The sequence below is a fragment of the Etheostoma cragini genome, chromosome 5, assembly GCF_013103735.1.
Source record: "Etheostoma cragini isolate CJK2018 chromosome 5, CSU_Ecrag_1.0, whole genome shotgun sequence".
Classification (NCBI taxonomy): Eukaryota; Metazoa; Chordata; class Actinopteri; order Perciformes; family Percidae; genus Etheostoma; species Etheostoma cragini.
In genome coordinates this window covers 7480970-7494502 of record NC_048411.1, presented here as the reverse complement: position 1 = coordinate 7494502, position 13533 = coordinate 7480970, and the positions used below count along the sequence as shown (strand labels likewise).

The 13533-nt window shown below is 41.0% G+C and overlaps 1 protein-coding gene across 4 annotated transcripts in view; it reads left to right on the top strand.

Annotated features, from left to right (window-relative positions):
- abca2 (ATP-binding cassette, sub-family A (ABC1), member 2) overlaps positions 1-13533 on the top strand; it is a 199252-nt gene that overhangs the window by 183033 nt on the left and 2686 nt on the right. For all 4 annotated transcript variants that reach the window (XM_034871883.1, XM_034871884.1, XM_034871882.1 and 1 more), the window contains 5 exons: positions 5342-5445; positions 5568-5660; positions 9686-9788; positions 10887-11024; positions 11113-11322. In XM_034871883.1, coding sequence (XP_034727774.1) covers positions 5342-5445; positions 5568-5660; positions 9686-9788; positions 10887-11024; positions 11113-11322 — 648 coding nt within the window. The remainder of the gene's footprint in view (positions 1-5341; positions 5446-5567; positions 5661-9685; positions 9789-10886; positions 11025-11112; positions 11323-13533) is intronic.

Below are 13533 nucleotides of genomic sequence, written 5' to 3'. Positions count from 1 at the left end.
ATTAAGTTCTTGGGCGTATGTATATAATATAAACTTTTTTCAATGTCTTTTTTCCATCAAATTGTGACCTTGACAGAGAAAACTTCAAACAGTAATTATATTCAGATGCTATCGGTTTTTATAACTCGTAAGATATACATGTTTTTAAAAAGAAAAGTAGCTGTTAAAATTAGCTTGTAGTTTACTGCATACATGTAACATTAGCTTATTTTTCAGGTCAAGAAATGCTAAATATGATCAGCAACTACAGCAAGGTAAACGCCAACAGCTAATGAGCTACCACAGGCAGGTATGACATGCAGTAAACTGCAAGTGAGAAAGATTAAATAGTACTGTAGACACACAAGCGTCAATCAACATGAAAAGTCCTAACACCATTGATAAACACCTGCTAACACAGTAAAGGTAAGTGTTAGTGTGTTTGTTAAGTTGGCTGACTTGCGCAGGCATAACTTGACGTGGAAGTATAAGCGGAGCGTTTGTTTCAGAGAGTTATTTATTCCACATATATGCACGACTCTGTTCATCCGTCACTCTCTTCATACAAGGGAATCAACTTACATATACGCAGGTATAAAAAGAAACGTAATACCTTGAAAACAGCAACCATTACTATTACCATAATGATAAGAGCGTTTCTAAAGATGAGATTCAACAGTGTTAAATGGTCAAGAGTGGTCAGTTACCTTCATGATGAAGAAAACTACATTTTAACTGTATTCTTAAATATACTTGTGATACAACTGTAATCTTACCAGGACAGGTTGGATGACTAATCTAAAACGTTCTCCTTGTCTGTAGTCTGGAGGCAACACCTTCATCTGCAGCTGTGTCTGATCGGCCTTCATGTTGAATATACTTGTGTATACAATATATAGTAATGTTTGAATATATGTTATAGTAAAGATACATGTAAACCTGAGTTATTACAACAGATAGCATCTGAATAATTCCAGGTCACAATTTAAAGAAAAAAAAAACAGTTTATATTATATACATACGCCCACGAACTTAATGACACAGACAAACCAGTTTATTTAAAGCATTTATTGTTAGAATGCCAATCTTTAATATAGCAAATAATGTATTCAACATCTCTTTGGCCTCGGTCTCCCTGCTCGTCTTTGGCTTTGCCATCCTTGGTGACGGCCTCCGTTAGTCCCTGTTAAAAGACAGTTAACACAACACAAAGATGTTGACGTTATGAATGATATAACATAACGTTATTACATAGGAAAGTACATACATGTTTAGCCTTCGTTGAACGTTGCTAGTGAAGTTAACACGGTGCAGTGTTACCTCCTGTCTACTGATACAACCAGTGATAAACACACCAACTTTCTAAATGTCTGCTAACGTTACGCATATACGGTAACGGCATTTAAAAAGAGATGAGCATGCCACCAGACATTAAACTGTGCAAAGACAGCAACTTAGCTAGCTAACAGCCGAAAGTTAAATTATAGGTTCAGTTAGCTAACGTTAGCTCGGGGTGTATCTACCTAATTATTAGAGCAATTTGTACAAGCTTTAAAGCGTTAAGCTTTACATTGATGTAAAACATTAACGGGGATAACAAATGTACGGCACACACTAAAGATACTTACATTTACGTTCAGGTCCGCTATTATTTTTTTTAACGAGACGGCGAAGGCCCGCGCTTTGGATTGTGGGTGATTTGAGACCGCGAAGAATACACATATGCATCCTTCTCTGTCTATGGGAAAGTTTCTGAATGAAGGACTCAGTCCTTGGAGGAATTCGGAGGATTCTTGACATTGGAACGGTCCTTCGACGGACGTTGATGACGTTGATGACGTGGCATCTTCGAAATTCAGGCTTTCAAGGATCCTTCCTTGACATTGGGAAACACGCTCTGACTGTCCTGCCCTGCCCTAATGTGATCCACCTGACGTCTCACCTGTTCCCCGTTACCTCGCTACCTCTTGTTTTTAACCCCTGTGTTCCCTTTGTCCTTTGTCAGATCCTTTTAGCGTCGCCCTGTGAGTTTGTCTGTGTTGTCGACGTGTCCTGTCTGCGTGCCTCCTGCAAATTGCTCCTGATTCCCCCCCATGAGTTTTTGTCAGAGATCTTCCCTTTGAGTTTTTCCCCTGTCCCAGCCATCCTGTTTTGTATTGCCTCCCCCTTGGACCTGTTTTTTGTATTTTGATTATTCTTGGACATTGCCCGTTCCTCTGCTCCCTGTGTTGTTTTCTTTGGACGTTTTGTTCTATAAATCTGTGTTCACTTACTCCTGCCTGCCTCTTTGTGCTCTGCGTTTGGGTCCTCATTCCTGCCTCACCACAACATCACTTATCTTATAGCTATGAAACAGATGTGCCAATCAGTTATGCAAGATAATGACAGATCAGCAAACGGAACCATTTACTTCAGAAAAAGGCTGAGTAACAGAGTAACAATATGAACACAAATCACCCCAAATCTGCACCCAGTGACTGATGATTTTCCATCAGTAAGTAAAATAACCATATAAATAAGATGTAAATTGATTTGGTGATCAGACCACCTCTATTAAGCAATACCTCTGATATATATATCAACTTGTACATGTACATACTGTAATGAAAATTGGCGATTTTAGACCCTTTTTAAAATTATTCCAATTTTCTTTTTTTATTAAACGGTTTTACTGTTTCAAGTTAGTTTGTGAACTTGTCTGTTACTGACAGAGGACAAACATTTACAGGTTCAAAGGGCTTGAAGGGATTGCTAATTGCCCATTAGAACTGAGTGATTCAGACACTTAACTATCGGCAAGCAGGGTACGCAGTTACTTACGGGCTTCGACCAATGAGGGGCCCGCATCACTGGAAGACATTAATTGACAGCCCTCTATCGCATTTTCATTACTCACGATAATTCCAGCAGTCACACGTGCAGCCGATGACCAAGCAGGATTGAGAACGGGTCAAATTAATTCCCTTGTTTCTGATATGAAGACAAGACGTGTGTGACTCAAACATCTCACATTTGCCAACAAAACATACAGTGAAAGACCGTGCAAAACATTTCTGTCTTGCTGCCAACATGTACACATTTAAATTTCAATGTATGCTGCCCCCCCCCGTGACTGACACATGCACACACACATTACTAACACAACCACACATGGTGGATGCAGGAACAACCGCAGACGACAGTACAGGCTGCCCTAAATTGAGAACAGCTGCATTTTTGTAGGTGCAATAATAAGGTAAAGTCCAATAAGTAACCATATGAATGTGGCCCCCAGCTAAGGATAGGAAATAATGCCTTATGCTGGATTATCAAGGCGGGCCCCGCTACTACAGCACGTGATGACTGCGCAATGTCTATGAGTAGGCTATCAGATAGGAAAGGATAGGATCATAGAGACACAGCAATTTTTCCCCTTTCTGAGGCAAAAAAATGCTGGTAAAAAGTGTCTGTGGCAGGTGGTCAAAAACGTTAACTTTAGGCCCTGGTTGTGAAGTTTTACATTGGTAGTCCCCAGAGTTGTTTTAAAGATGAATTACTTTTGCTAAAGAGAAAGTTGTAAAAGAGCCTATGATGAGCCTGTGTAACCAGACGTCTCCTTCACAAAAAAGCAGAATATTGACTTATTGACAACCAGTCTGATGTGTGGAAAGATCTGTATCTGCGCAACAGCACTGACCTCCCTGACCTATCACCTTATCAGTCCAGCCGAGTTTAGATAGATAAAATGTATCCAATATAAAGCAGCTGTGCAGAGCAAATACTGAATTGCCTGAAATGCAGACTGATTTACTAACTTTACTAAGTTCTGCACATATTTTCCGTGCCGATTTTGGTTGAAAAGTGTTTATTAAAATGAATTATTTACATTTTAATTATTAGTGCCTGATAAACCAGCTTATGACGCTTACAAAAACAAATGGATGTGATGGCTTGTTGTATACTCCTGGCTGCAATATAGTAAGTAATAAATAACGGCTGGCAGGATAAGTTGTGCCCTAAATTGACTGTTCTTTGCATGTTCTGAACTGTTCCTGTAATAGTTGACGTGTTTTAATAATGTTTTGCTCATGTTTTTGCTGTGAACTTATATCTGGGTTTTAGTTTTGTGTGGTTAATTTAGTGTTCATGTTTATCTATTGTATTTGGTGTTATCATGACTGAGACCCTGGTGGGGATTGATGTGCTCTTTGTAGCGAGTTGGTGTATATTGCCAAATAAATAGCTAGAAAATGCGTAACTCTGTCTCCTAAATGAATATATCTGCTTATACTGTATATACAGTATAAAACCTATAAATTGTGCGTTTTTTATAGCAAGGCAGCCATTACATCCTTAAATCCAAAGGAAAAAGAATAACTTATTTTTTTCAATGACTGACAGCCAGTGCATCCAATCAGCAACGAGGAATTATTGTCCAAAACGTACATACCTTTTCCAGTTTGGATCTCACCAACCACCATTTGTAGTTTTTTTGCTTTTCTTCTTGTATTTTGGGAAATATTGTTTTGTCTTTTGTGTTTTTTGAAATGCTTTTGTGTTTTGATCTTCAGGGGCACCGTATTTTTTTCCATAATCTCTTAAATACAGGATAGAAGAAAGTTGATGAGCATAAACTACACAATGATTACTGCTTTCATTATATTTCATATCACACATCTGTTCTCTGTAACTTTTGTCAGCAAAAAGTAAATTATGTCATCACGGCGGTAGTGTCACGTCACCACCAGTTGTGCGGTGATGCTGTTATTTTCACAGCCCTAATGAGTCTGATCTCATTATGTTATAATGTTTGCATTGAACATAAGAAACCTGGTCAAAAAATAAGCTTCAGCCAGCGGTTTCAGTTTCATTGATATGACTGTTAGCCCCCAATAGTGATTCCCTCTACATAGTCCGGCTGTTTGTAGTCTTCTATCAGTATCAGGTGTTTTGTGCAGAGTGAGCACTATGGGCTTAGCCTAAAACCGCCCTGGATGGACCCAAGAACACAACATTGTACTTACCGAGATGAAAAAGGTAGTCTGACAGGTCAAGATACAGTAGTAGTCAGATGAACAGGTTGAAAATAGACCAACAGTTTTCATGTGAAATAAATGATTTTCACCACTATTTTAGGTGCGCTCACTTTTTAGAGTTCAGCTATTTATTTTGTAAGAGCAATGCTATCATAACTGCTAGAAGTAATAGACAAACAGGAATGATCCTTTAATATATATTCATTTTTTGAATTGATTCTTGAAAGCTTTTGTCAATTTCATTTGTACATGGTGGAATGAAAACAGTAACTACAAAGAACTGTAGGTACAGTATCATTTTTAGCTACCTCATAAGCTTCTTAACTGTTTTTTGTGGGGTTCTGCAGGATGAACCCACCACTGGCATGGACCCAAAGGCCCGCAGATTTCTGTGGAACTTAATCCTGGACGTTATAAAGACTGGACGCTCAGTAGTGCTGACATCGCACAGGTGAGACACATCAGTCTTCACATTTAGTGGAATTCTGCTGGAATACTTTTTACTGTTGTGGCTGATTTTCACTTCTTTTTCACCATTGTACTTAATATATTATATCATTCTGGCCTCTGCAGCATGGAAGAGTGTGAGGCTTTGTGCACCAGATTGGGCATTATGGTCAACGGCAGGTTTAAATGCCTGGGCAGCATCCAACATCTCAAGAACAGGTCAGAGGAGAAAGGTCCCCATTCCTTGTGTGATTTATCTGTGCTCTAATGTGCATCATTTTAAACAGGGTTTGACATTGATATTTACCATATATGTCAAAATAAGAGGATTTACAATATTTATAATTAGAATGCATGGACAACAAGTAATAAATATGACTGAATATGCTTTACAATTTGCAATTACTGGACAACCCACTTTACCACCTTTGCAACAGCTTCCCCATTCTAGAAAAACCCCAGCCAACGGACACATGTCCCACACTGTCACAGTAAATGTAAATGTGCTGTATTTATATAGCGCTTTTCCAGTTTTAACAACTGCTCAAAGCTCTTTTACATTTACAAGAAATATTCACCATTCACACACATTCATTCACTGTGGCCGTGGCTGCCGTACAAGGTACCACCTGCTCATCAGATAAACATTCACACTCCGATGCGGAGCACCGGGGGGCAACTCGGGGTTCAGTGTCTTGCCCAAGGACACTTCGACAATGACTGCAGGGCCGGGGATCGACCCACCAACCTTCCTATTGGCAGGCAACCGCTCTACCACTGAGCCACAGCCGCCCCTAAGTAGAAATATTGCATCATCCCAAAATAATCTAATCAGGGTCTTCATTGGGTCAAAAGCTGACAGTTTATCACTCAACAACCATGTTGGAGGCTGTATGGCAACTAACTCGATACTATATTTCTGGAGCTTCACTTAGCTAAAGCTTTTCTTGGCCCATGTAAATGCTACCATAAAAGACAGGTCCAATTGGGAGTGGCAAAAAAGGTTTATATCTCATAATTGACTGTATGCTTCTTTGTGCTGAAATTAAGATGATGTGATCTATGGTCAGGTTAAATTTGTTTTTTAAGTGGGCGGAATTTATAAGTTTGTTTCATTTACTTCGCTGGAGGATATGACGGAGGTCCCTAATTTTTTGGCCGGATATCTCTCACGCTTTTTATGTGTTCATTCTAAACTCTGGTCGATTTCTGAGGACTCTAGTTATCTGCTCCTCAGATCTCTGCAAGGTAAATCCAGACAGCTAGCTAGACTGTTTGTCCGATCTAAGTTCAGCCTGTGGAGATAGGTCTGGCAATGCAAGACTAAAAACGGGCATTTGATTTAGATGCATTTTTCCACGCTAATGTTAGCTCCAACATAAACGCCACATGCCGGGGTATCGCTCCCTCACTTGGGTGAGAGAGATGTGACAGCAGTGTAATGGGTAGGTTGGACCCAGACAGAGAAACAACACAAGCACAGATGATAAACGCTAAAGAAAAAGGTTTAATCTAACAAAAACACAGAGGAGGTAAAGTTGAGAGTCACACGGAGCGGGTCTGAGGAAGCTGCATACGCTGACGACGGAACATGGACACTGTGACGAGAACAAACAAAGTTAGTCAATAGCAAGACAAGTGAGCAACGTGCACTAAAAATTGGCCTAGTTCCACTTAGGGGTTAGTAACGAACTGGCGCCAAAGAGGTGGCCGGCCCGGGTTTATGTACAATGGAGATGGAATGATGAAGATGGGTTGCAGCTGTGCGGGAAGCGGATGGCAATGTGTGGTCACGCCTCCGGACCAGGTTCGTCTATGGTGACCTCTAGTGGATGACGGACGAAACAGACAGACCTACACAGGGAAAAGGGAACACCGACACAAACGGCAGCGGGCCCATGACATGGCCCCCCTCTCAAGGGACGCCTCCGGGCGGACCAGGACCATCCGGATGGTCCCGGTGGAAATCAACCACCAACTGAGGGTCCAGGATGAACCTCTGGGGCACCCACGAACGTTCCTCGGGCCCGTAACCCTCTCAATCCACCAGGTACTGCAGCCCTCTCCCACGCCGCCGAACGTCCTGGAGCTGGCAGACGGTGTAGGCCGGTTGGTCGTCGATTCAATTCAATTCAATTCAACTGCATTTATAGTATCAATTCATAACAAGAGTTATCTCAAGACACTATACAGATAGACCACACTCCAGAATTTACAAGGACCCAACAGTTCTAGTAGTTTCCTCCAGAGCAAGCAACAGTGCGACAGTGGCGAGGAAAAACTTCCTTTTAGGCGGAAACCTCGGTCTGACCCAGGCTCTTGGTAGGCGTGTCTGACGGGCCGGTTGGGGTTAGAATTTTTTAGTAGTTCATGGCATAGCAGGACGCTGTGCGGCATTACAAGGCACAGCAGGACGTAGCAGGACATAGCTGGGCACTGCAGTGTAGCAGTTGAACATGGCATCAGAGAACATGGAGCGGAACCAATCGATCAGCCTCACCGGCGGAGGAGGGTCTGCAGGGGTACACGGGGGACTGGAGAACACCGGCTTAATCTGGGAAACGTGGAAGGTCGGGTGGATTCTCGCGAGCTGCTGTCCAGACCCGTCTGCAGCAACGCAGGTGCTCCTGCACGGACGGTACTGCCAATTCCTTTTCCTGGGCAGGGAATAAAGGGGGCTGGTATCCCAAGGCCACCTCGAAGGGGGAGAGTCCGGGGGCTGAGGTAGTAAGAGAGTTGTGGGAGTATTCCACCCAAGGCAGGAGTGACGCCCAAGCAGTAGGCTCCTGGGCGACCACACAACGGAGCGCAGCTTCCAGGTCCTGGTTGGCCCTCTCCGTTTCCTAGTTGGATTGAGTATGGAACCCAGACACGAGGCTGACGGTCGCTCCAAGGGAGGAACAGAAAGCCCTTCAGACACTGGAAATGAACTGTGGACCTCGATCAGAAACGATATCCACAGGTATTCCATGGAGACGGAATACATGTTGGACAACGAGGTCAGCCGTTTCACTGGCTGTAGGTAATTTAGGTAATGCAACATAGTGAACAGATTTAAAGAACCTGTCCACGATGGTAAGAATAGTTATTATCATTACCTTCAAAACGGGGCAAGCCCGTGATGAAATCCAACGCCACGTGGGACCAGGGACGGCTGGGGACCAGGAGCGGCTGCAGAAGTCCAGCAGGCAGTTGGTGGGAGGCCTTAGCCCAGGCACAGATAGAGCAGGCCGCGACGTAGGCCCGAACATCGGCTTCGGGGGGCATGTACTTAAAAATATTAGCGTCTAACCCTGCATAGTACATTCATAAATTCCAAAGACAATTCAAAATGGCATTCATTTTTGCACACACCAAGGTCATGGCTTGCTTTTTTATTTTATTTTGTTAAAGAAGAAAAGTAGAAGCACTTTAAGTTAAAAGATTTTTTATATAAAAATAAAATACTTTATACATCAGATTTATTATTGAATTTAAATACCTTTTTCAATTCATCAACGTAAAATTTTTATTGTGATATTATCATGACGTGAGTTTTTGGTATTGTTACATCCCTACCAGATACTGTATGTCAGACCAGTCTCATAGCAGTTTGTGAACGGGTGGCGTTATTTATTATTTATTGATTTGTGTACAGGGACATGATTTTTATGAAAGTTTAAACTGATGTATTTTAATAGGAAGCATCTTTCATGATAACAGCACGATTACAGTAGTGACCAGTATTGACAAGCCAAACACTTGCGTCTTGCATGTGGAAGCTCCTTTCCGGGTTCTTCTTTCTCTTAACCACAACCGTCCATTGTTGTAGTGCATCCCATGTGTGGCGATCAGTCTTGTTATTTTTGGTGACGTGTGGCGAATCATTTCCCAGTTGTAGTGTCCCCGACAGATTGCTGCTGCCCAGTCTCATGACAGTTTGGAAAATGGTCACGTTCCATTTTCTTGTTTGTTTCGTGATGTTCACCACAAAATAAATAAATTGTGTCCTTATTGACAAATCAATAGATCAAAATAATGTGACCATTTCACGAACTGCCGTGAGACCAGGTTCAATATATGTATAAACTTTGCTTTACTGCATCCAATGGTCAATTACGAATTGTTCTCTAAAAGTTGTATAATGCATTTATGTTGAAACAATGTGCCTGTGTTATAATTGTTTAAATTACTAGAAATGAGAAAGTATGTAAAATACACAATATGTAAAATTGTAAAATCCTGTTTATATGATCATGTTCCAGGTTTGGGGATGGCTACATGATCACAGTGAGGACCAAGAGCAGCTCGAATCTGAAGGAGGTGGTTAGATTCTTCAACAGAAACTTCCCTGAGGCCATACTAAAGGTAGATAACTGTCAATCCACTGCGCACCAGAAAATGTATGAATATTTTCCTTCAGGTTAATCAAGGGAGTGCCTAGTGTTTTTCTTTTTCTTTTTAAGGACCACAGAGTCCAGAAAGTCTCATAGACAGGTGTACTGGTTAAAAAAACGTGTGAAAAAACCAAGAAGTCCAGCATACTTGCCATAACCTGTATTTACTAAATGACTATAAGGGATTACATGTTTGCAGAATCTTTCCTTTGATAATAACAAGATGTACATGTAGAAACCCCCAAGTATTTTACTCTGCCCAAAATGTTTAAACATCCCCTTTTCACCTTGTTTTAACCTTGCCCTTGATGGGACTCCAAAAAAGGCTTTGTAATTTCACTTTGCTTCAAACAAAACAACCTCAGAGGAAACAGCCTCAGAGGAAATGGCCTCAGACTAAACAGCCTCAGAGGAAATGGCCTCAGACAAAACAGCCTTAGAGGCAACAGCCTCAGACTAAACAGATGCAACAGCTAATTCAATGTTCTGATCTGAGGCTGTTTATCCTGAGACCAGATGCTTTTTGACCTGAGGCTGAGATCTGAAGCTTTTTTACCTGACACCTGACACTTTTTAACCTTGCCCTCGAATGGGACTCCAAAGAAGCGTTGTATTTCACCCATTTTAGGACATCTTCTGCCATCAGTCAGGTTTCAGACATCAGGTGAAAAAGTGTCAGGTGTCAGGTAAAACAGCATCAGGGGTCAGGATAAACAGCCTCAGTTTCAGACAAAAAGGCATCAGGCTTCTGCTGGCTTCTGTTCTCTGCTTTTACTGCTACCGGCAGTAAGACGAGTGCCTAGGGACGTCTCCAAATTACAAAACAGAAAAGAGATACAACTTACTTTTAAAATATAAGTTAAAGGTTTCAGTAAATGCTTCACAGAGATTATTGTCCCCATTTTCAGACAGTAAATGCTTGCTCATGGGGGAATTACTGGAATTTTGGGGGTTTTGTAAACTATAGAGTGTGGCAAAGTGTAACCTGTAAGTGTGTTGAGCTAACTCTTTGTTATCATTTGATACTATAAATAAAATTGAACTGAATTAAGCCACTTGTTAATTGCAGGAGCGTCACCACACTAAGGTCCAGTACCAGTTGAAGTCTGAGCGGATCTCACTGGCTCAGGTCTTCAGTAAGATGGAGCAGGTGGTGGAGGTGCTGGGCATCGAGGACTACTCTGTCAGTCAGACCACTCTGGATAATGTGAGTCAACATGCATCATTATGTTTCAACTTCATGCAGAACTTCAACAAGGTAAAATGAAGAGAAAAAAAAAAACTTTTCTGCTCAGGTGTTTGTCAACTTTGCCAAGAAGCAGAGTGACAGTCTGGAGCAGCAGGAGACGATAACCTCAGGTAGTGGACAGTCCCCCCTGCAGCGCATCCTCAACCTGCTGAAGTCTCGGCCTGCCACCACAGAGCTCAACTCTCTGATCAGCGAGGCACCGGAGGAACTAGAGAGCGATGATGATGAAGGACTTATCAGCTTTGAAGAGGAAAGGGTAAGTAAACAACACTTGCAGTTTTATTTTTTATTAATTTGATTTAGCAGGTAGATTTTTGTGTGAAGCAAAAGCTATATGGACACAGGGATTTAGGTGCACCTTAGTATTGAAACAAAAAGGAAGAAATGCATTAGTGCATGTAACACTGTAAAAGACTATACTATGGAAAAGACTATATATTTTACCTGAATGTTCATACCAGAGACTCATGGATAGTTTTTTTTTTGTGTACCACAACAATGTATGTGTAACGTTAAAGACTGCAGCATTAAATCAATAACAACAAATTACCATGCCCCTGTATCAATAACAGTTAACATTACTCTCTGACCCAGATGTAGTGCAAGAAATAAAACAATGTATTGAGGAATATTTTGACATAAATGATAACAGGGAGGTGACACAAATGATATTATGGGAAGGGAGCAAGGCGGTAATTAGGGGAAAGATTATAGAAATTTCATCTAGACTGAAAAAGACACGATGAAAAAAAAAAGGAACTTAAGGATATTATCAAGAAATTAGAAACAGAGCACAAAAGAAGACCAAATAATAACATATGCCTCTTAACATATAAGGCAGAAAGAGCCCTACGCTTTTCCAAACGGTATTATGAAGAAAGTAGCCGAGCTCGCCGTCTACTTGCATTTTAACTCCGAAAGACCCAAGCAAATAGAGTGGTATCACAAAGATAATTCACCTGGTTCCCTTGAAAAAAGTGACAAACCCTAAGGACAAAGCATTGTTTTATGAAACTTATATAATGGCTATGATTTGCATACAATTCAGAGTAAGACCAAGATATTGTCTAAAAAATAAAATTGTCCACACTATCGGCTGATGAGGCATCAAATATGATAAGACCAATTACAGTAATAGACAGTCCCGCCAGGATTTTACAGCCTTTTTTTGAGATTGTAACGGCCGAAAATGCCTGATTTTGCAGGAGATTCTGTAAAAATGTAGTGATAAAAGTTGTGATGTTATTTAGTATTTCTGTTGTAATGAAGTTGCGAGAGAGAGTGAAAATTGCACAAGGAAACTTGTTATGGGGAGAGTAAAACTACTCTGGGCTGAGTTTTCCTAGTAACTTTACCAAAAAGGCTCAGGTATAATAGTAAATTGGCTGGTGGATTTAAGACAAAAAATAATAATTTATTGAATGAATTGAATATCTGTCAGTGACTTGTTGATCTTTAAATTGATATTAGAGCTGTAACAATATGTAAAATAAAACCAAAATCGGCAGGCAGAATACACACACTCCTTGCAACTCCCAGAGTTCTCCTTCTCGTCCAGATCCAATGCTACCACATCTTTAACTAACTAATAGTAGTAGTCCTGTTGGTGCTTTATCCCTGTTTTGTCTGGTAAAATTTAGCTTTTGTAAAGATGGCTAAAAGCAAGGGGGGGCACCGGTTAGTTAGTTAGTTAGTCATCTTTCTGATTGAGAGGGATCAAAAACACATTTCCCTCATTAAAATGCAAATTAATCTATAACGTGTTTGACATTCTTCTCTCTGGATTTTTGTTGTTATTCTGTCTCTCACTGTTAAAATGAACTTACCATTATAATTATTGACTGATCACTTCTTTGTCAGTGGGCAAACATACAAAATCAGCAGGTGATCAAATACCTTTTTAACACACGTATATAAAAATATGTAAGCTATCTCCTGAGCACATAACAAATACATAGTGGTGATGACTAAACACAACTAAATCCCAAATACTCACACAGTCCATGTCCACCTGAACCTGAACAATGCAGAGTCCATTAATCCACACGCTTTGTCTACTGTGCACGGCTTCTGAAAAAAATGTATTGTCTAACTAGAGTTACATAAGAAATTAAAGCTGCAAGCAGCGATGGAGGGCCCTCGCTAACCCGCGCCAGTCGGGGTTACCGGCGGACGCCTCTCCTTGCGCATTTGCGCGTCACTCATACCCTGAAAATCTTTGCCAATGAAAAGTGAACTCCCTGCTGAGTTCATTGATACCTCACACAAGCCTATACGTCATACACATCATTATCCGTGAAAGGGGGCGTGGCCGCATCATAGGGGGGCGGGTCAAACCTCACCAATGAAAAAGGAACTCTCTGCCGAGTTCATCGATATCTCACACAAGACTGTACATGGGTCAATGACGTATAAGGATTTTCAAGAGGCAAATTTTAAAATATAATAAACAATAGTTTCTATAGTA